Source organism: Serinus canaria, chromosome 18, assembly GCF_022539315.1.
Source record: "Serinus canaria isolate serCan28SL12 chromosome 18, serCan2020, whole genome shotgun sequence".
In the NCBI taxonomy this organism is placed as follows: domain Eukaryota; kingdom Metazoa; phylum Chordata; class Aves; order Passeriformes; family Fringillidae; genus Serinus; species Serinus canaria.
This window is the reverse complement of record NC_066331.1, coordinates 160,987-184,839: the sequence shown is the minus strand read 5'-3', so window position 1 is coordinate 184,839 and position 23,853 is coordinate 160,987. Positions and strand designations below refer to the sequence as shown.

General features: G+C 49.6%; 4 protein-coding genes across 7 annotated transcripts; 2 read left to right on the top strand and 2 right to left on the bottom strand.

The window, feature by feature from the left end:
• Positions 1-35: 35 nt before the first annotated feature.
• On the bottom strand, positions 36-3,278 carry CENPX (centromere protein X). 2 transcript variants are annotated; one of them, XM_050981507.1, is made up of 5 exons: positions 3,137-3,278; positions 3,011-3,062; positions 2,885-2,938; positions 2,568-2,653; positions 36-2,436 (listed from the first exon to the last, which is right to left on the bottom strand). In XM_050981507.1, the coding sequence occupies exons 1-5, from the start codon at positions 3,173-3,175 to the stop codon at positions 2,422-2,424; spliced, it is 246 nt and encodes an 81-aa protein (XP_050837464.1). In that variant the 5' UTR covers positions 3,176-3,278; the 3' UTR covers positions 36-2,421. The 2 variants fall into 2 exon arrangements, with proteins under 2 accessions (XP_050837464.1, XP_050837463.1); XM_050981506.1 differs by having other exon boundaries at positions 2,568-2,656; positions 3,137-3,276.
• Positions 3,276-14,334, top strand: LRRC45 (leucine rich repeat containing 45). 3 transcript variants are annotated; one of them, XM_050981502.1, is made up of 17 exons: positions 3,277-3,514; positions 4,038-4,099; positions 4,934-5,004; positions 5,324-5,502; positions 6,131-6,259; positions 6,819-6,967; positions 7,409-7,467; positions 7,582-7,659; positions 8,611-8,746; positions 9,045-9,122; positions 9,287-9,398; positions 9,559-9,629; positions 10,496-10,588; positions 11,176-11,268; positions 12,168-12,341; positions 12,434-12,581; positions 12,971-14,334. In XM_050981502.1, the coding sequence occupies exons 1-17, from the start codon at positions 3,295-3,297 to the stop codon at positions 13,165-13,167; spliced, it is 2,049 nt and encodes a 682-aa protein (XP_050837459.1). In that variant the 5' UTR covers positions 3,277-3,294; the 3' UTR covers positions 13,168-14,334. The 3 variants fall into 3 exon arrangements, with proteins under 3 accessions (XP_050837460.1, XP_050837459.1, XP_018774292.2); XM_018918747.3 differs by having other exon boundaries at positions 3,278-3,514; positions 6,855-6,967; XM_050981503.1 differs by lacking the exon at positions 7,582-7,659 and having other exon boundaries at positions 3,276-3,514.
• A 669-nt stretch (positions 14,335-15,003) lies between these two features.
• On the top strand, positions 15,004-20,192 carry RAC3 (Rac family small GTPase 3). Its single transcript, XM_030230200.2, has 6 exons — positions 15,004-15,136; positions 17,179-17,250; positions 17,522-17,639; positions 18,271-18,333; positions 18,819-18,978; positions 19,089-20,192. The coding sequence occupies exons 1-6, from the start codon at positions 15,102-15,104 to the stop codon at positions 19,217-19,219; spliced, it is 579 nt and encodes a 192-aa protein (XP_030086060.1). The 5' UTR covers positions 15,004-15,101; the 3' UTR covers positions 19,220-20,192.
• Positions 20,183-23,793, bottom strand: DCXR (dicarbonyl and L-xylulose reductase). Its single transcript, XM_009094272.4, is given in 8 exon segments — positions 20,183-20,469; positions 20,936-21,053; positions 21,142-21,206; positions 21,361-21,460; positions 21,778-21,820; positions 23,026-23,180; positions 23,281-23,378; positions 23,445-23,793. Coding segments are annotated over 8 exon segments (1,032 nt in total). The 3' UTR covers positions 20,183-20,365.
• Between the last annotated feature and the right edge of the window lie 60 nt (positions 23,794-23,853).

Here is a 23,853-nt window from a genome sequence, read left to right as displayed (position 1 = left end):
AAGACATACCACAGCAAACAAAAAAACCAGTCAAATAATGTTTAAAGTTTATTTCTCTTTAGTGGATTAAGTGTGGGCTGAGCCCACGCTGCATAGGACTGTCGGTATCTTGGTTCAGGTGCTGTATCAGGCTTATTCATGTCACACAAATCAGAGGTAGACAGTAGCTAGAGCTGCCTTGCTGAATTTTTACAGGATATCCTGTGGGGAAACCAGGAGCCATTGCTAATGATAGGTGGTGAAATACTTGTGCTGGTGTTTTTGGTTTCCAGGATTGGAATATGCAGAAGCAGTGTGGTTGGGAGGAAGCTGCAGTGTGCGTTCAGATGTGCTAATCCTTATTTTTTGAAGAGCACAGGTGACATCAAATTATAATCTGCTTAACTGGTTTTGCTTCTCTAATTATGTCAGTTTTTGTAAAGGGTTAGGACCATAACTGTCCCCTGCAAGTACCTGACATGGAAAAACATATTTAGGTACACAAGCAGCAATATCAGCATTCCTGGGGCAGTTTTATGGGCTAAGTGTAAGTGCTTTGCATTGCTGACTGTGTTCCCTCGGGCAGTTCTGCCCATGCTTGTGTAACTCAGCTGTGCATCAAACCCAGTTTAACCACAAGAATGAAAAATTGCTCCCTTCAATAGCTAGACAAGAGGTCTTATTCCCCTTCCCTATACAAAGAGTTACTTTTAATTGCTGCTTTACTGTGCATGTCCATATCAGCAGTTCTCTGTGTGTCAGGGAAGGGAACTTGAGCCTTTTTAGGGCAGCAACTTTGGGACTGCTGTTTCAGTAGGTGTCAGGGTGGAGGCAGAGACAAGGACCTGAAGTCCTGGAAAGGCAAGAAAGTAGGAGTGAATTCTTTAAGGGGGACAGGACAGCTGCACATTTTAAATGGTGGGCTTTTCACTAAGGGAGGGATTGCTACAGGGATTCCTGCCCTGCTGAAGAACAGTACCTGCACGATGAACGCGACAAACTGGTTTTGTTTCAGTATCACTTCTGCTATAGTAGCTGAACTCATCCCTGCAGTTTTAGGGCATTCAAAGGTAGTATCACTTGGGTTGTGGTTTTTTTTTTTTTTTTTTTTTTTTTTTTTTTTTTTTTTTGCTATTGCTTTATTTTTTTAACAATGGTTGTGGGGCTGAAGACTGAACTAGGTCAGTTTCTTCATTTCATGTGTTGTACAGCTGAACAGTTGTTTTGGCTGAGAAGCTCCAGTGCTGAGGGCTGGGCACTGCTTAGGCTGGTACTGTCACAGAACATGTACTGGAATGGCAGTTATTGGGAGGTTTACAAGTGGTTGGTGACCTGAGGGATGACCCTGATAGCTCCTAGCTCACAGTGCACAGTGACCCACTGAGCCTCTGCCTGTCACCGCTGCTCCTGAGCCAAGGACTGCTGGCTCTGGCTGCTCCTGCAGCGAGGCAGCAGCCGGAGCCCTCCGTGCAGCCAGCCCTGCACTTCCAGCAAAGCCACTCGGCTCTGTTGGTCCTGCCCCCCATGTGTAAGGTTTCTTATTTCACAGTGGCCCCCCCGCTGCCAGAGGGGCCAGGCTGTCCCGTGATGTGGGATTCTCACACATGCTGTTTGTTATTTTGTCCTTTTTTCCTTTCGTCCTACAAAGATTTAGGGAAGAGGGTGGGTGAGGGGGAAGCTCTGCAAGTCTTTGAAGCAACTTGACTTTTGATGATGAATTGCAGCAAAGAGCCTACACAAGGAAGGGAGACTTGTTTTTAACTTACTGATGTTTCTTTGTGAGAACAAATTTATAGCAGAGGGGGAGCAGCCTCTGAGGAGAATACTGAATGGTTAAAAGGCTTCAAGCATTCTTTGATGTCACAGCCCAAGAAATATTGGAAGGTAGTGAGGGACAGACACTGTTTATTTATAAAATAAAGATCAGTTACCTGCTTTTGGCAAGAGCCTGTGACCAAGCTCCTGTTAATGACCTATTCATTAGGAAGGCTTGGAGCTGCACCTGGAGTTGCTGTTACAGCTGCCTGCTTGAGGCAACCAGAGCCTGAAGGTTGGATGGTATTTCCAGCCATTAAGTCTTTCTGTGCATCTCTGTGGAGCAGTACCTCTTTCTCACATTAGCTGAGAAAGCAACAGCTTCTTACCATGTTGTGGAATACAGGCCTCTATTACAGGAGTAAGGCAGCATGAGATGGAAAGAGTTGGAAACCAGTTATGTACTCAGCTGAACAAAATAAGCCTGTGGCACCCTCTTCTTAAAAATGGTATCTGACAGCATCATTGCTTTGGGCTGTGTTGTGCTTGGTAAAGGAGAGAGAAAACAGAAGAAAAATGGCAGAGGAAGAAAAAGTTGAGACTGTTTGTCCCAGAGTGTCTCTGAGGCTGAGACATGTTTCAGGCCAGGACTGTCTGCTGACAGGCAACATGTACTTCAGGAGGCCTCTAGAAATCCAGAAGCTGCAAGGAAAGAGCAGCAAGCAAGTCAGGACAGAGGCTGGGTTCTCAAAACGGCTCCCGAAAGGATGAGGATTAGGCTGTTCAGCCCTTATCCTCCTGCTCCCATGCAGTTCAGGCCCCCAGTTACATACCAGCTGTGGCAACACTTTCTCCAGCTGTTCAGTATCCACCTTGTTCAGGTCCTCTGCCTGAGCCTGCCGAGCTGCCCTTGCCGCTGCTTCTGCAGCACAAGTGGAAGAAAGGGAAGGGCAGTGAGAGGGGTCTGGGAGCTGTCACTTAGGGCGTCTCGTCCGGGGCACCGGGCTGCTGTCCGGGGAGGAGGAAGGCGGCCCGAGGCCCCGGACGGGTCCGCACGCTGGGTCGGGACGCGAGCAGCACAGGGCGGCCCGGTGCTCGGGAGGAGCCGGGAGCCCATCGCTCCAGGGCTGGGGCGGCCCTGCGCGCTCACCTCGGACAAAGACCTTCAGCAGCTCGGCCATCAGCAGCTGCGCGTCCGCGTTAACTGCAAGGACAAGGCGGTTAGGGGAGGCGAGGGCGCGGCCCGACCCGCCCGCCGCCGCCGCCGCCCCGTTACCTCGGGTCCTCCCGTCCCGGAAATGGAGGCGGAGGAGCCGATCCACGGTGTCCTGCGGAGAGAGGAACGGGTGAGTGGGGCTGGGGCCGCGCCCGCCGCTCGGGGCAGCGCCGGGGGCCGCCGCACCTTTCTGAAGCCGCCGGCGCAGCCGCCCCGCTCCTCCATGTCCCGCGCGCGGCCGGGCCCGTTTCCCGGGGGCGCGCCGGGCGGGAGCGCGCGGGCAGGGAGCGGTTCCGGGGGAGCGCGCGCGGGCGGGGAGCGGTTCCGGGGGAGCGCGCGCGGCCATGGAGCAGCTCGGGCGCGAGTACGCGCGGCTGTGCGCGGCGGCGGGCGCGGCCCCGCAGGAGGCCGTGCTGCGGCGGCTGCGGGGGCCCGGCGGGGGCCACCTGGACCTGGCGGCGCAGAGCCTCTCGCTCCCCACGTGCAGCGCGCTGGGCCGCCTGCTGCCCGGGGCTGCGCCCTTCGCCGCGCTGGCGCTCGGCGACTGCGGCCTGAGCGAAGAAGGTGCGCGCTGCCCCGAGCGGGACCGGCGGGGCCGCTTTCCCTTTGACGCCGGGCCGGCCGAGGGGCGGGAGGCCGGCGAAGGTGCCCGGTCCGTGGCCGTGCGGTGGGCACGCACCCTCGGTTCTCCCTCCGGCGGCGAGGGCAGCTCTGCCTCTGTTGGCCGCGGACGGACGGGACGGTCCGGCCGGTTAAAGTGGCCCGCAGTGAGGGGGCTCCGTGGGCAGCATGCCCGTGTCCGCAGAGCCTGCCTGGACGTGGGGTTTTTTCAGGGCTGAGTGTCGGGTAGATGCTGACAGGTAGCTCTCTGTCAGGACACCTTTTTGAGAACATATAAACAGTCTCCTGCCCTGAAAGCTCAGGATCAAGCTTTCCAGTAGCAGTGGCAGTTTATCAAATAATTTGTTTATCGCAGTCTCCGGAGCTGGCTGTTTAACAGAGTGAAACGCTGGGATGATATGCTGCTGGTTTAGGCAGAGGGTTTCGCAGATGAAATAAACAGCTTTTTTTTTTTTTTCCTGCTCAGGTGTTAGACTTTTGTTGAATGGTCTTTGCACCAATACCACAGTCAAATCTTTGGATCTGAAGGTGAGTGTGTTTGAAAAGAATTAACAGTGTTCTGTGATGGAGAAGAAAAAAGCACAGGCTTAATGAGAACGAGAACTGCACAGTCCTGGTGCAGTATTGTTCAACAAGATGCATACTTCTGTAAGTCTTTTGTTCTCAAGTGATTCATTAACACCACGTCACAATTTTCCAAAGTTACTTTGCAGATCATCTTTATCCACTTTTATTCAGTTACTTTGTTTTGATAGGAAGCTATTGCTATATACCTTTTGTTAGTTGCTGCTTGGGCAGATGAGGCAGTAGGCTTTTTTGGGGATTTCTGTATTGATCAGTGAGTTACGAGCTGTTCTACTTGTGTTTCTTTCTTTTGAATAGCGTGTGCTTTGAACTAAGCATCTGCCTTCAGATGTGGTTGTCTCTCTCCTGAGCATGACTTTCTGTCTGTATTCCTCTGGCATACAGCTATTTCCACGGTCACAAACTGCATCATAACTTTCTTACTCATTTGTGCTAGTGTTAACAGAGTCCTTCTTAATGAAGTGTGTTAAAATAGTTATGCTTATCTGGAATCGCTCTTTTCTGCCCCATCGTGGTCCATGCTCGTCTTGTGCTATTCTGTAATTTTTGCAAGCTCAGTCATGGTGCCCTCATAAGACCAGTGGTGTGTATGGATCCACTGTTCCTCCAGGGTTTTTCATTTTGTGGAAGGTTGATTGATATGTGAAACAAACATTGATTGGACCATTTTTGCCCAGCTGAAATTGGCCTTACAGCTGGGATGTGTCTGGTGGTGTTCGTGGTCTAGGTGGACTGGGACAGGCTTAGCCTACTGATCACCTGGGGTTTCTGTTTCAGGGAAATAACCTGCGAACCATGGGAGCTGAGGCTTTGGGAAAACTTCTTAGGCAGAACAAATCCATCAGGAGGTAAAAAAATGTATCTACCTCTCTTTGTGCTATTCCTGCTGGAGGGAGCACAACATTTGAAAAGGGTTGAGGGTGTTTTTGTTGGGGTGGGAGGAATGTCAAGTGGAGCAATTTCTTGTGAGGGGTGGGACAGGCAAAGGCATGGAAACTGGAGGTGCTCTTTTGGAGGATGCTGGGCCCTGGCAGCATCCTGCTCTCTGAAGCCAATTCTGCTCCCAGAGCTGGGTGTGTGACCAGGTGTGCTGTGATCCGTGTGTCATTCAAGTTCACACAGCTGTCCATTAACTCCACAAACACTAATCCTGCCTGATTTCCCTAGCCTGACCTTAGAATGGAACAGCCTCGGCATGTGGGCGGAGGGCTTCTCCTTTTTCTGCCAAGGACTGAGAGCAAACAACTTTCTTCAGCGTCTGGATCTGCGCAATAACCAGATTAACCATCAAGGGGCTGGAGAGCTGGCCATGGCTCTGACACAAAATACCAGCCTTCAGGAGTTGGGTAAGAATTCTTTGCCCACATATACATGTATGCATGCAGACACACATGTACCTTCAGGTTTCTTGCCTCAATTTCTTCCAACTGGTCAGTGTCATTCCCAATTCCTGTCAGTCTGGAGTGCTTTGCTGGCTTTGTGCAGGGAGTGGTCGCAGTCCCGTGGCCTTTGGAGAGTGTGAACTGAAAATGGAATCTCTGGAACCAAACCTACAGATGAAAAACTGTGTACTTGGGGCAGAACAGTCTTTAGTGGAGAAATAAGTGTTTTCATTCCTATTTGTGGCATGCCTCACGACAGACTCTTGATACTTAATTCACACTCACTTTGTCCTTATATGGAATTTTGCTGGAATTTCAGGAGAATGTGGCTTTTGTCGCTGATTCTTTCTCATCCACAGATTCTGTCTGTGGAAGGAAGGCTTGTGAGAGCCAAATGTGAGATACAGATTTGTAACTGTCATGGCTTCCTGCAGTTTACTAAAGATTTATCCTTGCCTCTCCTGCTTTGTCACTTTCTCTCCCTCTTGTTCATCTTGAAAGGGGCCACAGTATTCACCTGTGTTTGTGCTAGGGCCATCTGGGATCTCAGAAGGTGTGTGACTGCCATGGTGAAAGTTTGCTGTCTGTGTAGATTTGCGGTGGAATAACATTGGGCTTCTGGGTGGCCGAGCTTTGCTGAACTGCTTGCATAGCAACAAGACCCTGAAGAGGCTGGAGCTGGCAGGGAACAATGTTCCTGGTGACATCCTGAAAGCTGTGGGTGAGTGTGATGTGTGTACAGTAATGAATCACTTGACTCCTTTCCCAGTCCAGTACTTGGGGGATATAGGGCACTTGCTGCTGCAGAAGAGAGCTAACTCTCTTTCCCTCCCTTTCTCAATTGCATTTCCACAGTGCCCTGTATCACCTCCTCTTGTCCTTTAGTGAGGGCTAATCAAGTTGGAAGTGTCACTTTCACCAACAAAAGAAAAAAAAAAAAAAATTGGATTCAGTTATTAGAGATTGATGCGCCATGTGAATGTGGGAGACCCTGAGACTTGCTCATAGTTTGCTCTGATGAGCCAAGTTTTGATGTGGCTTATGCAGCATATCCTGTGTCATTGTCCTGCCCACAGCAGAGTTAACAGCTTTCCTGAGGCTGGGGTGTTGATTGCCCCACACAAACTGCTCTCTTTGATCCCATCCCACCTTGTGTTGTAAGGTTGGACTATCTCTACATTGGCCAGCCTGGGAAGGACAGCTGTCCTGGTGCTTCTGCTATTCAGTGGTCATCCTGAGAGCTGTCTCTTCCAGCAGTGCTTGCTATTCTGTTGCTTTAGAAACTTGTGCACGTTCTCCTGCTCTCTCTGCATCAGAACAAGCCTTGGATCACAACCAAGACCGTGAGGCTATCCTGAGTGAGGCCCAGAACCAAGTGAACATCCTCAGCAAGGAGGTTTTGAGTCTGAAGGATGAGAAGAACAAGCAGGTCAGCAGATGTTGATCTTTTGCTTTCCCTTGAGGTCCCCCAGAACGCTCAGTGACGGTATTACTGTGCACCTGAAGTTGTACGTGCATTTTTATGGGCAGGCACACAGCATGATTTACTACTTTGAGGCCATCCTCTGAGCTGGGTTATTCAAGTGACAGTGAGTATGGACACATCCCTGTCACTCTGGATTCTAGGGGAGTTTTGGTTATTTGTGCTTTCATTTCTTCTTTTGCAATTAGTTTGATATTTTCCAAGTGGTGTAAACCTAGCAATCTGTTTTTCCATCTGACACCTCAGGATGCAGAGTCCCTGTAGCTGATGACCTTATTCAGATGTGCTAATAAACTAATCAGACTTCCACTTTGCTTCCAGATGAGAAATGTAAAGGTTTGTAGCTGATGCAGTTAATTTTCTCACTGAATTTTGCCTTGCTTACAGTTCATGGATTTTGTGGATACTGTAGACAAGCAGAAGGAAGAAAGAGCCAGGAGTGAGAAGTGAGTTAGATTCTAAATGTTTTCTGCTCTTTGATGGCAGAATTGAGCCCTCTCCATTTCCTGGCAGAAATTGCCCACCTTTTTTTTTTCCTTTTTTTTTCCTCCCAAATGCAGAATGTCTGCAGCACGAGTCAGCCAGCTGCAGGAAGCATTGGATGAGCAGTACTCCATTATGAATTCACTGAAAACCAAGTATGGAGGAGGAAAACCTTTGTCTTCCCACTGTTTGTGCTGTATAAGCAGTGCCAAGCAGAGCTTCTAAGAAGGGGGATAATCTTGTAGGGTAGCTGGATTACTATTTTGGTTAGTTCTGCAGTAATATCCAGAAATTACAGTCAGATCAAGCCTTTGAGTTTGCCACACTAGATACTTAGCCTGCTTTTAAGTAAAATGACAGTGCATTGGTGTAGTAAGAGCAAGTTACAGAGACAGAGAATTACAGAGGGTGGGAAGAAAGAAAAAGGATTGTGCAGAGGGATGGGGACATGTTCCTTGCATGGTTTACAGCCTGGAAGGAATCTCTGCCTGCTTCCCCCGGCAGCTGACAGTGTTCTCTGGGAGCCACTGCATGTATGGAGGAGCCTGGCTTGGGAACAATGAGGAAGAGGTGCTCAAAAGGAGTGTTAGATTATGCAGAGCCCTATGAACATGGCCGTAGTTTGACTTCAAAGATTGCTGAGCTTGCCTAGTTTAATTCTGCCAGGTAAAGGCAGTGTTTTATGCCATGCAGTGAAGTAGACATGTCCCTCTTGGGCAGAACAAGTAAATTGCTTCTGCTACTCACATTTAAAATCCTGTCTCTGATTTTAAACAACTTTGCAGTGATACAAAATAGCCAGATTTGTTCTGTGGGAGCAGGCAAATCCTGGCAGGGTCTGGGCAGGGAAATTGGCGCATGGAAGACAGTGCAGGGCAAATGCAATGGGCACCAGAACACTGGGCCCTGAGAAGTCCCAGGTCAATGCAGTGCTGCTGTGTACAGAGGTCAGTGGTGTCCTTTTCCTAGAAGCAAAAAATGCCTCATTTAGGTAACCTGATTTCACCTACTGCAATATGGACATTAGCACCTGGTACCAGGTGGCACAGAGAGCTTGCTGCAGTGTCTGCCTTGGAAAAGACTCCATAAAGAGCTTTTCTTTATAGGCTGCAGATGGCTGAAGCTGCCCTGGCTCTGTCTGAGCAGAAGGTACGCACGTTGGGAGAGCTGCTGAATGCCATGAAACAGGAGCAAAACTCTGTGGCTGAGTGCCACTTCAGGGAGCTCCAGCAACAAAAGCAGGTGAGCTGGATAAGTCCTAGTTACATTTGAGAGCAGGGCTATAGGTCATAACTGGTTTGTGTAGATTTGGGGGATGCTGGATACAACAGGCAAGCATGATTTTTACCACTACTGCTTAGCTAAAGCCACCATGACAAAAATTCTTGTGTAAATTAGATAGATAGTTCCCAGGTGTGATGAGGAGCCCTGGTGTTTATGGTGTAGGTTGGATTTAGCTGGGTGTGATGTTGGTTGGCACAGGTTGGTAGTGCCAAGGACTAGGGGGAGTACAGGTTTTTAATTTTGGTTCTGTTTGCAGGAAGGTGCTGATCGGGAAGGCAGGCTTTTGCATGACTTGTCTGCTGCCAGTGAGAAAAATCTGCTGCTGAGAAATCAGGTAGGAAACCAAGTCCAAGTCTGAGAAGTGGCACTTAAACATGTATATCATCTGCTCCATAGATATGGTCTCTACTTTGATCCTTCTCTTCATTGTTCTGTACAGCCAACTTTTTGTGCTAATAGGAAAAGAAAAACCTTTGTGGTGGTTATTTCCTTATGTAGGTGGATGAGTTGGAGAGGAAGTGCAAAGTTCAGCAGGATCAGCTGTTCCAGTTAAAACAAGACTTGACCAACACAACAGCAGAGCTGAAGCTGCGGGCTGTGGAGGCTGAAGGTGAGTGGAGGAGTAGAAGCAACTTGTGGACACCTGTGGTTGGGGTCATTGTTCTTGCACAGGCAGCTGAGGAGAAAGGGTTGGCAGAGTGTGAAAAAGTATGAATACAGCTGTGTGGCAGGCATGCCAGAGTTGTGATATGCCTGCTTTTAATCTGCAGAACGTCTGGAAATGGAAAAAAGAAGGTTTAAACAAAGCCTTGAAGACATGGAATCCCTTCGAGTAAAAGAGGTAATGATGGGGTTTCTGCAGCATCCTGGTTAGTCTTTCTTTGGTCCTGACATACATCACCAGGGGAGGTCATTGTTTGCTGTAATGTGCTCTTTAAAAAGTTTAAAAGTTGGTGGGCTCAGATTTATTGTGGGAATAATGGGCCATTTCTTCAAGCAAAGCCTGACTGAAGAGATCACAAGACTTTCTACCAGCTAGTAAGATTTTCTAGCTTTCAAGAGTATGGGCCAGAGTGGTTTGTTATGCTACAAGAGAGGCTGGGAGGCTGGCCTTCGTGTTGGTTGTGCACAGAGGTAATTACAAATAAGGAATATTTTCCTACTTTTTAAATAAATACGTTTTAGTGTTTTAATTGCTTATACAGAAGCAGTCCTTTAACAGGGCTCAGCATGCTAGTTACTTCTCAGTTATGTTTCAGAGGGGGTTGTGTCTGAGTGTGGACAGGCTACAACCAATTCGCTTTGCAGTGTTACTGAGATTTGAAATCTCTCCAAAATAAAATTATATTAATAGATTTCTCTGAAGATACTGAAATCTTTTAAGAAAAGTCACAGGCCAGGAAGATTTTACCAACATTTCCTCTAGCAAATGAATCTATTGTGTTTTGCATCACTTGACAATGAGAGTTTGGACTCCCTCCTTGTGGCCTGGGAGGGATCTCTGTCTAAGAATTCCTAGTTTCTTGAGGGCAGATTCTATCTGTACTACTGTTTTCTAGTGGAGTTTTGGGGGAAGTAAGAATTTTGCTTTGCTGGTAGGTGGGTCAGTGAGAGGATGCTTCACTATCATGATGAGTAGTCCTGCTGCTTGCTTTGCCTGGAGGTGGAGTGGTTTCCTGTCACTTGCTGGTTTCTGCTGCTTTGTAGGTGGATCGTGTGGCACAGCAGATGGAGGCCAGTGAACGTTCCATGCATGACAGGATCCAGAGGCTGGAGGCCATCAGGATATCTCTGGACGAGGTGAGAAAAAGTACTCTGGGCACGTTTGAACACTCATGTAGCAGTGCACAGAGAAGGCTGCCAGGAAAGCTATGTGGAGTCTCCGACTGCAGACCTTTGTAAAGATTGTCATGTGCTGTAAGGAGGAACAGAAAACAGCAGTATACCAGCTAAAATGATTTTTACTGCTTTGGACTAAAGAAGAAAGTTCCAAGGAAAAACTTGAAAATTCACGTTGGACAAAAATAAGGATTCCATTGAACATGGTTAGAGTCTTACTAAGATTTGACTTAACAGGATTCTCATGTTGTTGCAAGTAGTGTAGCACGTTTATCCATATCTATTGCCACAGCTACATCCAGCAGTGCTCTATCCTATTCCCTTGTTTTGGAAAGGTTTAACCAATACTTGCCCTCATATAACTGAAATTAGATAGCAGTCTTGAACTGAGGAAGGGTTTGTATCTCTGTTTGCTTTTGCTGCCCCTGAGTGAGAAGGAGAGCTGTGTCATTTGAAAGCCTGTGACTGGAAGCTGCTTGTGTTTTCTGGTCAGTGTCGCAGCAATGCAGCTTCTCTGTCTGGAATGATTTTCCATGTTTCTGTGGCAGGAGCTGAACCGAGTCAAAGTAGCTGCACTAACTGAGCGAGGACGGGCAGAGGAGGAGTTGATAAAAGCGCGGAGTCAGGCGCGCTTGGAGGAGGTAAGGGCAGACCTGTCTGTGGGAATGAAGCGGTTTGGCTACCCAGGCTGTGTCTTAGTCTTGGGGAGCTGCTAACTCACTCCTCTCTGGGTTTTACCAACCCACAGATGGTGTGATTGCTGAGGAAGGAGCCCTGAAAAGTCTAATTTTAACTGTCTTCAGTAGTAACAGAATTGACGTCAATATCGTCATGGCAGATTTAATTTAAGTTGCCAACAACTGAAGCCAACAGCCAGATGTTGATCCTTCTTTTTAATGACAACTTTAATGGGGTGCTCCTGTTTCTCTGAACACTGAGAAATTTCTTCAGGTTGCTGCTGCTGCTAGATAAAGTCACTGTAGTATTGAACTCTGTGAAAATGGCAATGAAATTAATATCCTTTATGATAAGATATTAATATTAATTTATATTCAGTATATTAACTAATAATATTCACTATAGTCACCTAACAGCACAAGGGATGAGGAAGTACACAAAAACTATTAGAATATTTACTTATTTGTAGCATTACAGAATAAAATGCTTCACTGAGTTACAGACATAGAAATCTGACACGTGGAATCCAGCAGTTGCTGCATTGCATGCAGTGGTGTTGCAGAGCCATTTGAGGGATGGAGGAAGTGGAGGTGGAGCATTGGTTGTAAACACTGGTGGTGGCATCTGCCAAGAACCTGTCTCTGTTTCTCCGCTGAGTGTTTTGGTCTCTGCCAGTGTTCTCCCTGGCAGGGGGAAGCAGCTTGGAGTCACTCCTGAGTGCAAGGAGCAGGACTGTGTCCTGTGCTTGTCAGTGCCAGTTGACTCAATAAAGGGTTCACTGTATTAGGAGCAGAGAGGGGAGAATCTCTTCACAAGAATGAAGTGGGACTGTTTAATTTTTGCATTGCTTCGTGTCTTACAGCAGCAACGCCTAGAACACCTGGAAGAGAAGCTGCGGCTGATGACTGAGTCAAGGGATGAAGCCCAGAACTGCTGCCTTAAGCAAAAGGAAATGGCTGCTGAGGCCCAGGCCAAAGCCAAACAGTTGAGCCTGTATGCTGATGGACTCAAGAGAAGGCTGGAGGAACTTCAGCAGGTAGTTTGGACTGGAGTAGAGATAGTCACCACAGGGCCAGAACAAGTTTCTGAAGTTGTTTGGTTGTTCATGGATTTGTCTTTGTGTGGTAGGACCTGGACAGGAAGGAAGAGAAGAAAGTGACAGAACTAAATAAGATGAAAGTGGAATTACAGGAGCAGATTGGGCACCTGGAGGCTGAACGCACAGCCCAGGATGGGCTGAGAGAGAAGATTGCAGCTCTGGAAAGACAGCTGAAAGGTGATGGGTCCTTTCCTGCTTCTCCAGTGGTAACTCTGAGTTACCCTGCATTGGGCCTGGAACTGAGCTGTGCTCACAGGTAGTGACAGCAAGTGCTTCCTCCCTGTGAGTACACCTATGAGTTGTACTCTTCACCCACATGTATTTACAGCAATTCCTGCTCTCATTTTGTAGAGGCCAAGACTCAGATGACCACCCAAAGCTGCATAGCAGGCAAAATTTGGATTTCCTGCACAGTGAAGTGTGCCTGCTGCCTGTGCAAAACCTCTCATGTTGTCTCATGCAGCTCCTCTTGTGTGCTTGCTGGCTGTAGCACTTCCATTGCCTTTGGCCTGCCCCTATTTATTGCAGGGATACCAGATTTTTTTACTAATGCTGCTTTTTCACAGCCCTATCCAGTAATCACCGTGAAGCACTGCTGGACAAGGAGGGTGAGATCTCTCTGCTGATGGAGAAACTGAGAATGAAGGAGGCTGAGATCTCCAGGATGAGGGAAGAGGAGACCCAGCGAGCAAGTTTCTTGCAGAATGCCATCATGGCATATGTGCAGGGATCTCCCTTGGGAACCCACAGTTCTAGGAAGTGAGACTGTGGCTTAGAGGATCCAAATATCTGCTGTCAGGGAAAGGGTGAGCAGCTCAGGTACAGCTCCTTCTTACTAAATGGACAGTTCTATCAGAGTGGGGTGACACAAAGGCTTGAAAATAGTCCAATGCTCTTGCTGTTCAGAAATCTTCCTCCTGACAGTGTAAAGGAGATGAAGAAACAACCATCCAGGCCAGTGGGTCTGAGTCCATGGTGTCGAGCCTCCTCCTCTGCACTGCCACAGCCTCTTGGTACAGGGGGTTACTGGGGGGTTTGTATGTTCCCTGTAAGGTCCTGCTGCAGCATTTGGATACCAGGGCTGTTCACAGAGAAATGTGAGAAAAGGCACCAGGAGTGTTTACAGTTCCCTGTGGGCTGGAGCAACTTGCCTTGCTAATGGGATCCTGAAGCTGCTGGAAACACCAGGTATTACCCACTTGTGCTTTTTCACCCAGTGTTTACTGACAGAAACTGGGTCTGACGGGGCCCTCTCTGCTTGTTTACCCTCCCTCTGTGCCTCTGGCTATTATGGTGGGCTGTAGAAACACATTTGGCGTAGACAAAAACAGCTGCACCTAGGGGCTTCGGTGCAGTGCTGTCCATGTCCCCGTGGGACAGCTGGGCTTTGGCAGTGGTTCTACTTCTGCAACAGTGAGTGGCAGGGAAAGGTGAGTGGGTGATTGCGCTTCTTCGCTGTGAACTGCAGCCCTTAGGTGAAGATGTTGTGGCCAGTATTGCTACAGGATTTAGTTTCACCGTGGCATATGGCAGAGTTGTTCTCCTGGCTTCTCAGGCTCCTAGAACTGAGTGCCGTGGCCTTAACCTGGAGAGGAGTGATGCTTCTGGTGTGACACTGGGGAGTTGCTTCTCAGAGCACAAAGGGAGGAAGGTGGTTCCTCTCCTGACAGCGCAGGTCCTTGCATGACCTGGAGAAAGGGAAGGGTTACTAGAGCCTGAATTGGAGAAAGCAGGAGCTGTTGTCAGGCTAGCAATACTGAGCCTAGAGGGAGTTCTTCCTGTGAGTCTCGGCTGGGAACATATCTTAGAGTACATATTTAAAGAGACACCTGGAAAATGAAAGTTTCTGTGTGGACTAGTTGCTTTGTGTTCATTTTTTTTATACTGGGTTTTGCTCTGCTTAATAAAGAACTTTTGCATTTTGCCGTTAGCACTGGAGAGCGGCACACTGGATGTTTGGCTGATGTGGAGGGTGGGGCCTTCTGCTGTGTTACACTCCTAAAGACCCTGACAGCCTGTCCTGCAGCTAAAACACTGTTACCCATGGATGAGATGTGAATGGCTTTGGTTCAGGACTATGATAAAAGCAAAGAAGCTGGAAAGCTGTTCCCTAGTCATAACCAAGAGAACCTGTGGCAATAGCCGTTTAGTTTGTGGTGCTTGGCAGTGCCGCAGACCCACAGGTAAGGAAAAGCAAAGGCTGTGGTTTGTAGACAGGGCCGCTGCTGTGGGCACCTCTTTTCCTGGCAGGGGGAGGTGGGGCAAGCCAAAAGCCATCTTCCTGCAGGGTTTTCCTTGCTCCATCTTTGTTCCTCAGCAGCTCCGGGCAGAGGACGGTGAGCTATGCAGCTAAAACGTAACGAGGTTTAAAGCTTTGTCCCTGAGCCGGCGGGTCCCGGTGTCACCACCGCTGCGGTGACCGGCCCCGAGCAGCGCCCACCGCTCCTCTGGCGGGGCGGGGCCGCCGCTTCCCCGCGCCCGCGGCGGATCCGAGCTGGCCCCGGGAGAGCGGCGGGGGCGGAGCCGGCGGGACCCTGCCCGGTGCTCGGCTCGGCTCGGCTCGGCTCGGCCCGGCCCTGCCCGGTGCTCGGCTCGGCTCTGCTCGGCCCTGACCGGTGCTCGGCTCGGCTCTGCTCGGCCCGCCCCACCCCGCGGGCGGTCACTGCGGCGCAGTCGCGGCGTCGCCATCGCGGGCAGATGCAGGCGATCAAGTGTGTGGTGGTCGGCGACGGGTGAGTGCGGGAGGGGCCGCGCCCCGGCCCTGCAGCCCCGCACCGAGCGGGCCTGGCGGCGCCGAGGGAAGGAGGGAGGGCTGGTCCGGGCCTGCGCCCGGCAGAGCCGCTCCGCCGGTGGGAGGCCCCGCGCCGGGCGGCGAGGCTCGCTCCGGCCTGGCTCGGGTGGGGCCGGGCCGGGCCGGGGCCGCGGGAGCGGGGCCGTCGGGCCAGGCTGCCGGGGAGTCCCGGCGGGAGAGGGGGGCCTTGCGGCGGCCCCGCAACCCTGACCCGCTCCTTTCGTAGTTCGTGAACTTGGGTGCTGCCTGGGTAGCAAACACAGGCTTTTCCTGGATTTTACGTTTGCCTCCTTGTTGTTTCATTTGGGTGCCGGTATTTTGCTATTTTTCATTGTTCCTGCTTGATTCCTGACAGAGTCCTCCCGAAAATCTTGATGTTCGCAGGTCTCCTATGTCCTATTGTTGATTGTTCCGAGGTGAAATGCATTGCTTTCTGATTTCACCATGTGCTCCTTGTCATCCTTTTTGCTTTTTTCTTAAGGCTCTTCCTAAATGCCTTTGTTTTTTGGGAACACATTTGCCTGCAAGATGCAGGCATGCACTAGATTTATGATGCTTTGTAACTTTCCTAGCTCATCCTGTATATTTTTCCTCACAATTCCAGTTTACTTTTCTGATCACCTCAGCAAGAACAGAGCTGAGGTACTCAAACCTAGCTATGAACTGGTCTTAGGCAGGGACTAGACTTCCCCCTTCTCGTGCCTGCCACCACTTCAAGTACACATTCGTGAGGATGTCTTCCAGGTTCCAGCCTGTGAGGGCTAAAGAAGGGAGTAGGAGAACATGCAGCCTTGTTGCAGAGGGGAGAGTGACTGGGAGCTCAGGATGAAGTTGGAAATAGAGTTCAGCTGAAGGTTTGCTGTCCAGTGTTTTGCCTTAAGACTAAATCAACAGTGCAGACTAAAAGAAACATATAGATACTCAGGTTTTTGTGAATTACAAGTGTCTCTGTTTGGTGGGAAAGTGAAGTCACACTTCAGGAGGAAAGTTGAACCAGTCAGCTGAGTGGTTCATGACAAAACTTCTCTCTTCTCAGACCGGGGGGACCTAATCCAAAGGAAAAGTTGTAATAGTGGTTTGTTCTCTGTGCTTTTTGTCATCCTGGTGTGTGCAGGGGACTGTCAACTCTGTTCCTCTCTTCTGACATTCTCTATGTCAGTCTGGCTGCAGGATTGGGTAGGGAATACCCATTTTTCCTAGCTATTCAGCTTCACCCAGGCACCTCAAAGCCGGCTTTCCCTGGCACTGGCACTCACAGTCTTTTTCTGGAAGGTTGTCTGCAGTTCACAGCATTCTCCATGATAGAGGTTGCTCACACTGCTGGTACTTCTCTGTTCTTACAGTGAAGCTCTCAGTTAGGAAATCTGCAGGGCTGGTTAAAGTCTCTGTGCTCACTCTATTGCTGGGCTGGCCTTTGCCAGCTGCCACTGCTGGGCTGAGCAATCCCACCAACCTTCAGCAAAGCCCTCAGCTGCTTTTTATCCTTTTTCACTAATCTTTTCCAAACTGCCTGCAGTCAGTTTTAAAGTCCATTTTTGTTTATGGATACTTATTTTTTCTCCTTTGTGTTTATTGATACTGAATTCCTGAATCTGAGGAGCTTGCAGATCGGCATTGTTGCACATTTTTTAACCTCACTGTTTATCCATTTTGCTGAATTACTGTGCATCTGTTGAGCCCAGCACACAAGTCTAATTTTTCCCTCTCTTGGTTCATGAAACAACTATATTTTGACTGATGTCTTGCTGAGGGCTGAATGGGTAGGGAGAGCAGAGAGCAGGGTTAGGAAGCGCTCAGGAAAGGTGCTCTTTTTGAGTTCAGGCCATGTCTGTGACAACTAGGGAATTCCAGCCTGCAACAGGCTTGAAAGCACATGGTAGCTTTTTACCTAACCATGTGTTTTCACTGGGAAAGGGTGAGTTTTACTGCCTTAGTGCTCCATGCTGTGCCCTTCTTTATGCTTGTCACTCTTACCCTCTGCAGAGCTGTCGGGAAGACCTGCTTGCTGATCAGTTACACCACAAATGCTTTTCCTGGAGAATACATTCCCACCGTGTAAGTAATGGCCTTGGGCTTCAGTTGCTTTTTGATCTCTGTGCTTGTGTGTATAAAAGTTTGGTTTGTATGTGAGGAGGTGGCTGTTGCAAATCAGACTGTGAACTTGACAGGTAAGGGTGATGCTGTGGCTGTGTGTGTGAGAAAGGCAGATTGTCCCCACTGGAACTGTGCTGCAGTATCCTTTCCTGATTCACTGCCCCTTTGAATTCCATATAAAGATGTGAAGGTCACCACAAAATTGTCACTGATGGGGACTCCTCATTGGCAGGTTTGATAATTATTCTGCCAATGTGATGGTAGATGGAAAGCCAGTGAACCTGGGCCTCTGGGACACAGCAGGGCAAGAAGACTATGATCGACTGCGGCCTCTTTCATATCCACAGACGGTGAGTGCTGGGCTTGGACTGGCTTGGGACTGCTCCCTCTCAAAGACACAGAGGCTCCCAAGGACAGGCATGCTTCTTTCCTTTGAGGAAAGTCTTAGTTTCTGCAACTACACCCATAATTCTGGTTGTTTAAGAAGTATTACAGCTGATTTTCTCCTAAGACATTGGCCTGTTCTAGTCTCTTCTTTGTAACGATCTTTGAAGAGTTATCGGTGCCCCAGGGAGGCCCAAGTAAAAGGAATGCTGTAGGGCTGCTGTGTAGCCTAGTCAGGTCAATATTCCCATTCTGTCTCAGCAGGGCAGATCCCTGTTGGGCTGCCCTAGGAGTGTTTCTGGGTGTAGCAGTTCCTAATCTGGTGTGCTGCTGGTGAAGCTCTTAGTGCTGTTAAGATGTTTGAGGCCTCAGGCTCTTAACATGCAGAGCCCAGCATTGTGAAAGAAGATGTAATCATATACTCATGGTCCATTCCTTCCCTCTCTGAATTAGTTTCACACCCTTAATGGGGAAGTATTTCTTAAGGCCACAGCAGCCCTTGGTTGTGGGAGGAGGTCCTTTCTCAGGCTCCCTCTGCAGCCTCCCTTCAGTCTAGCTGTTTCTGTCTGCACAGCTGACCCTCTTGTTTCTGCACAGGATGTTTTCTTGATCTGCTTCTCCCTTGTGAGTCCAGCCTCCTTTGAGAATGTCCGAGCTAAGGTAAAGTATTCTCCTCGTGGGTGAAACAGTAGAAGGGAAGAACCAGTAACACTCCCTGCCCCACCCAGCACCACACCTACAAGCCCAGAACTTCAAGCAGTAATGTTTTGGTGAGGGAAAATCATAGTCTGCAGGTTTTAAGTTGCACCTGCTTTTTATTAATGACTTCTTTGGCTAAGTTATTGCCTTTCCGAATCTGCGTTTTAAGATAAGGGATGTCTTAGAAGCTAACATTGCAGTTAAGGAAAGCACTTTGCACAGTGTTGGCTGGCAGTGTCTGTCAGGATTCTGTGTCTCAGTGCCTTCATTATTACATCTGCACCAGTCTCTTTTTGCAGAGCATATCAGAACTGTAGGAGCAGTATCCTGTTCAGGTGTTGCCACCATGTCAGTAGTGAACCTCCTCATTCCCAATAGTCGGAATGCATCCTCATGGTTACGGCCACTCATATAACTACTTTTCTCATCATGCCTCTCTGTTTCAGTGGTACCCTGAGGTCCGACACCACTGCCCAAATACACCTATTATCCTGGTGGGCACCAAGCTGGACTTGAGGGATGATAAGGACACCATTGAAAGGTTACGTGATAAGAAACTGGCCCCCATCACCTATCCCCAAGGCTTGGCCATGGCTCGGGAGATTGGTGAGTCTTGTGAGCAGAGAGATGTTGGTGGCACTGCACTTTGTGAGTGGGTGAGCGACAGTGCGTGGTGGTGGAACTGGAGTGGTTCAGCTGCAGCTCTCTTTCCCCAGGGTCGGTAAAGTACCTTGAATGCTCTGCCCTGACACAGCGGGGCTTGAAGACGGTGTTTGATGAAGCCATCCGGGCTGTGCTCTGCCCACCGCCTGTGAAGAAGCCTGGAAAAAAGTGTACCATGTTTTGAGGGCTGTGGCCTTGGTGTTGGCTCAGCATGCTGTCATCCTCTGACAGATTGCATATTAAGCTGGGTGTTTCTGAAGGGGGCTGGGATGTGTAGGGCCCTTCATCATGTACGAAGTCAGTGTTTTTTAAATGTCTCTTTGATTTAACGTCAGTGTTGATGTGAAGGGGCAGTGGGGACAGGAGACCAGCTGGGGACTATACAGCCCCCAGGGGAGGTACAGCGGGGAAGGCAAGGTAGCTCCTTCAGGCAACAAGCTGTTTTGGCTCTCCTGAACTCCAAGTGGAAAGGGCTGAGACATCCATCCTGTTCTGGAAACACCTGTTTTCAACCTGCAGGTGAAACAGGTGGTGAACATCCTGGTGGGAGTGGGGAGGGAGCTGATTTCAATGGTGCTGAAAGACAAGAGTAGTTGGGAGGATGGCAGGGTCTCCTTGCTCAGCCTGCTGTGGCTAACCGCTAACAAACTGGTGCTCTAGCAGAACGTTCCTGAGACTGTTAAAGAAATCATAACCAGCCCTGGAAGGGGTCAAAGTAAATGAGAAACTGAAAAATGAATCATTAGGTGCTTTATTGGGTACTAGCCGAACTCTGAGTGAAACAGCTCTGTGCAATCAATGCATTTGCCTTTTTGTGTGTGCACACCCTAGGACAGCATGGTGCTGCTCCCCCCCATTAGTCTTTAGCAGGGCCTCCCCCCAAAATCCAGTCTCTGCAGAGCAGGGCTGGGGTTGTTGCCTCTATTTTTTTTTTTATTTCTACTAAAGACAACAAATGAAGCAGTGAGGAGTCTGCTAACTTCTTTCCCTTCCCACTGAAAATGCAGACAGACTGTGGATTTGGATGGAACAGGGAGAGCTTCTGAAGGGTTGTGGGGGGGGAACAGGGTTGGAAGAGAGGTCCAATTTCTAATCATCATGTAGAGTGACGAGATAAAACCTTATTTGGTGCAATAAACATTCTCCATGAAGGTGTATGTGAGCTTTATTATATGGCAGCATTGCAAAGCTGATTTTCTGCCTCACTTCTAATACAGTCTCCAGCCCTGCTGCCCCTTAAGCAAGAAGTGAGTAATTGTTTTCTATCCGGTTTACATCTAGGCAGTATTCATATGCAAATTGAGGCCAGGTGTGAAATGCAGGTATCATCTTAGGAGACAAGAAAGCCCCCATCAATCATCAGTGAGCTGCCAGTTGTCATAGCACTCTTGTCACTCAGGAGGAAGAGAATGCTGTTCACCACATCATCCACCTCTGCAATCAAACACAGAGAACATCTGATGCCCACCTCAAAGTGTACCAGAAAAATAAGCACTTAAAAAGGTCTGCCTTTGACATCTACAGGTAATTAGAGCTGGAAAGTGTTTCTGCCTTCAAACTGTGCTTGATGAAGTATCTGGGACAGTGTGGCTGAGAGCTGGACATCAAAGTGTCCTTGTGATCAAATGGTGCTTAGGTGACAGCAAACACCGTGTCAGGTTTATGAACAATAGAGTAAGTTCATTTCACTTGTCCCAGGATGAGGAGGCTGTAGAAAAAGCGAGAGAAGGGTTGATTCTCACCCTGTCCTGATCAAATACTGCAGGAATTCAGCCAAAAGGCATTCAGCAGAACTGTCACTTTGCCCAAAAATCAGCAACTTCCAGCTGTGATGTTAGTGAGAAGGCAGGCTTGGAGAAAACATGAGAGCACAGCCTAGAGACAGACATACGCCACTGACCTGCAAACTTTCCCAGGGGAATCCGATTAATCATGGCAGCAGATTTCTGAGGGTCACTCCAGTTAATTCTCCCCATGTCAGTCATAACCACGGTGGGGTTCACAGTGTTCACCCTAATCTGGGACCGGGAGCAACAAACAGTCTAATGCAACTGCTGTGCTTGTGCTCAGGTTCAGCTTTCACACTTTTCTCTCACAGACTCCTACCTTGTGGGGTCCCAGTTCCATTGCCATTACTTTGCTCAGCATATCCAGAGCACTTTTTGTGGAACCTTTAGGAGAAGGGAAGAAGAGGAGATATTTAACTGCACAGCACCTAGTCTGGAGGTGCTATGGAACACACTGCCCAAAACTGGCAGCTTGCTGACTGTGGGTGTCCAGTTGGTCAAAGCTGAGAGGGGCACTGCTAATGCTGCACACACTTACAGTAAACAGCATGATCCCTCAGTGCACGCTTCGATGCCTGGCTGGAGACATTCACAATGGCTCCTGGCACTCCTTGTGCAATCATCTGCCGAGCAACTATCTGGGAAGGGAAGGAGAGAAAAAAATTAAGAAATGCCAGAATCCTAACAAGAGAAATCATTATTTCACTCCATAGGAATCTTGCTGGGCTATTATGGGAGACCAAAGAACAAAACCATCTGGAGGAACCATGTCCTCACTGCCTCCTGCTTACAAGAGAGTCAAAGCAAGAGTGTGAAGGGACTGTACGTGTAGTTTCTTGGATTGACTTTGGACTGAAGTCCTTTCGGCCCCCACAGTGGACACATACCCCTGCTATGTACAACAATTTAGTCACTGCTGTTCATGGAGGCAGCTGTAGTGACAGTTCTTCCTCACCTGGGAAACGTGAAGCACAGCCCCAAAATTCACATCAAGAGACCTACAAATAAATCAAATTTAAGTTACCAAGGGGTTGTAGCCCAGCCCAGGGAGCTGTTTTGGGAGGCAGCAGAGGACAAGTGCTGCTGGTCTCTTGGAAACACTGGTGATACTCTAGGACATGGACAGAAATGCCAAGTTGTCAGGAGAGCCAGAATGGTCAGGTGGGATCTCAGCAATGAACCAGAGCCATCCCCTGGCTGCAAGCCTGTCAGTGTGTGAGGAGATGCATGCATGCATCAGGTGCATTTTGCACAGGACTCTGCTCTTCTGCAGCGTAATGGAATTCCTCTGTCAAAGTTTAAACAGAGCCCTGGGCTTCAGCCAGGGCAGATGACTCCTAGGTCAAGCAAACCCTTCACACAGATTTACAAAGCAAAGTTGCTGTAAGGTAGGTAGAGGCAGCATTTCTTCTGTTTGCCACAACCTGCTTCCTTAGTCAGGCTTCCACCTGCCAGTTCTGCAGAATGATCTTAGTAGAATCCATACATTTGATGTCCTAGTCACAAACCTTTATTGTAGATTCTCAAAAACCATTTTTAACACAGGGACACAGCATGACCCATTTTCCCAGAGGGATGTGGTCAAGATAGCCTGTATCCTAAAGCGTTCTCACAACAAAACTATGGACTTTTTCAGAGAATAAAGAAGTCATGTTATTGTAGTTAGCAAATTTAATTTCCCACCATGACCATTTTTTGCTTCCTTACCTGGCTTTTTTGTCTCTATTTCTGAATTGTCTTAGCAACAACTGCCTTTCAATTTAACCGAGCTGGAACTAGACTGGAAGCTCTGAGCTTGATGAGCAGCAAAAGCACTCTCCTCCCATGCCAGCGGGAAGACAGGTGCACCCCGCCTGCAGGTTCTGGCTACTTAGAAATGGATATAAGAGCCAGTGCTTTGTTTCCTTGTGCTGTTTAAGGGGTGAAAGGTGATGATGTAAAGAATGAAAAGACAGTAAAGAAAAAGGACATAGTAACAATCGACCACTGGCCATTGCTAAAAGTGTGAATGTCAGCCTGTCCAGTGTCTATACACTCGTTGCTGACTTTGTTCTTTCCAGCTGCCTCCCCTCTAGTAACACCCTTTTCTGGAAAGCTCTGCCGCCGTTTTTGGCGTTCACGGCTTTGTGAGACCTCGGCGGGCATCGGCCCCGGAGCTCCTCGTGGAGCTGCGGTGCCGTGCGGGCCGGGGCCGGGCACTCACCGCTGCAGGGCCGAGCGCGTCACCTGCAGGAACGGCTGCAGCTCCGCCACGGCCGCGTTGTTCACCAGCAGCTCGAACGGCCCCGCCGCGCCCAGCGCCGCCTCCACAGCCTCCCAGTTCGCCAGGTCCACGCAGAGGGTCTCGATGCCCGGGCACTGCGGCGAGGGCGGCCGCGGTGGGCGGGGGGCCGCGAGGGCCCGGTGCGGGGATATCGGGGAGGGAGGGGACAGGAGGAGGGGGGTCCGGTACCGGTACCTCCCGCGCGAGGCTCTCCAGGTCCGCCGCCGTTCGGCTCAGCGCGGTCACACGGGCCCCGGCCCTGCCCAGCGCCACGGCCACGGCGCGGCCGATCCCTGCGGGGACACGGCGTCAGAGCCGCCCCGGCCCGACCCCCGCCCCGGCCCCCCGCCCGCGGGAACCTTTGCCGGCTCCGGTCACCAGCGCCCGCCGGCCGCGGAAGCAGAGCTGCGGCTCCATGTCTCGGCCGGACTGTGGCCGGGGCGGGCCCGAGGCCGGGGCGGGTCGGGAGCGGGGCGGCCCCACGGGCCGAGCGAGCCGGGCAATCTTTCCCCGCCTCCGCCGGGGGAGCGCGGCATGAAGCTGGCTCCAGCCAGCGAGACAGGCAGAGGTGAAGTTTGGTGACTCTCACCCGTGATTGAAGTATCATCTCAGCGACTACAGAAAAACAGGCTTTTTAGTCTGATGAAAAAAACGTGCCAGCTCTGCCCCCTCGAAGTTGCTGCTGAAGATGACAATTAAAATCCTCATTATCTCAATTCTTTTGATTGTACACTTTCAAGAAGCAGCGACAAGGATTCTTCTCATCCA

What these genes read in the sequence shown, in the direction of transcription:
- RAC3 (XM_030230200.2), top strand. Translation starts at nt 15,102, where the DNA reads ATGCAGGCGATCAAGTGTGTGGTGGTCGGCGACGG. An exon ending in CTCTTTCATATCCACAGACG is followed by an intron (nt 17,640 to 18,270) that starts GTGAGTGCTGGG and finishes GTTTCTGCACAG; the next exon opens with GATGTTTTCTTGATCTGCTT. An exon ending in TTGAGAATGTCCGAGCTAAG is followed by an intron (nt 18,334 to 18,818) that starts GTAAAGTATTCT and finishes TCTCTGTTTCAG; the next exon opens with TGGTACCCTGAGGTCCGACA.
- LRRC45 (XM_050981502.1), top strand. Translation starts at nt 3,295, where the DNA reads ATGGAGCAGCTCGGGCGCGAGTACGCGCGGCTGTGCGCGGCGGCGGGC. An exon ending in GAAAGAGCCAGGAGTGAGAA is followed by an intron (nt 7,468 to 7,581) that starts GTGAGTTAGATT and finishes TCCCAAATGCAG; the next exon opens with AATGTCTGCAGCACGAGTCA. An exon ending in TCTGGAAAGACAGCTGAAAG is followed by an intron (nt 12,582 to 12,970) that starts GTGATGGGTCCT and finishes GCTTTTTCACAG; the next exon opens with CCCTATCCAGTAATCACCGT.
- CENPX (XM_050981506.1), bottom strand. Translation starts at nt 3,175, where the DNA reads ATGGAGGAGCGGGGCGGCTGCGCCGGCGGCTTCAGAAAG. An exon ending in GCGCCGGCGGCTTCAGAAAG is followed by an intron (nt 3,063 to 3,136) that starts GTGCGGCGGCCC and finishes CTCTCTCCGCAG; the next exon opens with GACACCGTGGATCGGCTCCT. An exon ending in CCGGGACGGGAGGACCCGAG is followed by an intron (nt 2,939 to 3,010) that starts GTAACGGGGCGG and finishes TTGTCCTTGCAG; the next exon opens with TTAACGCGGACGCGCAGCTG.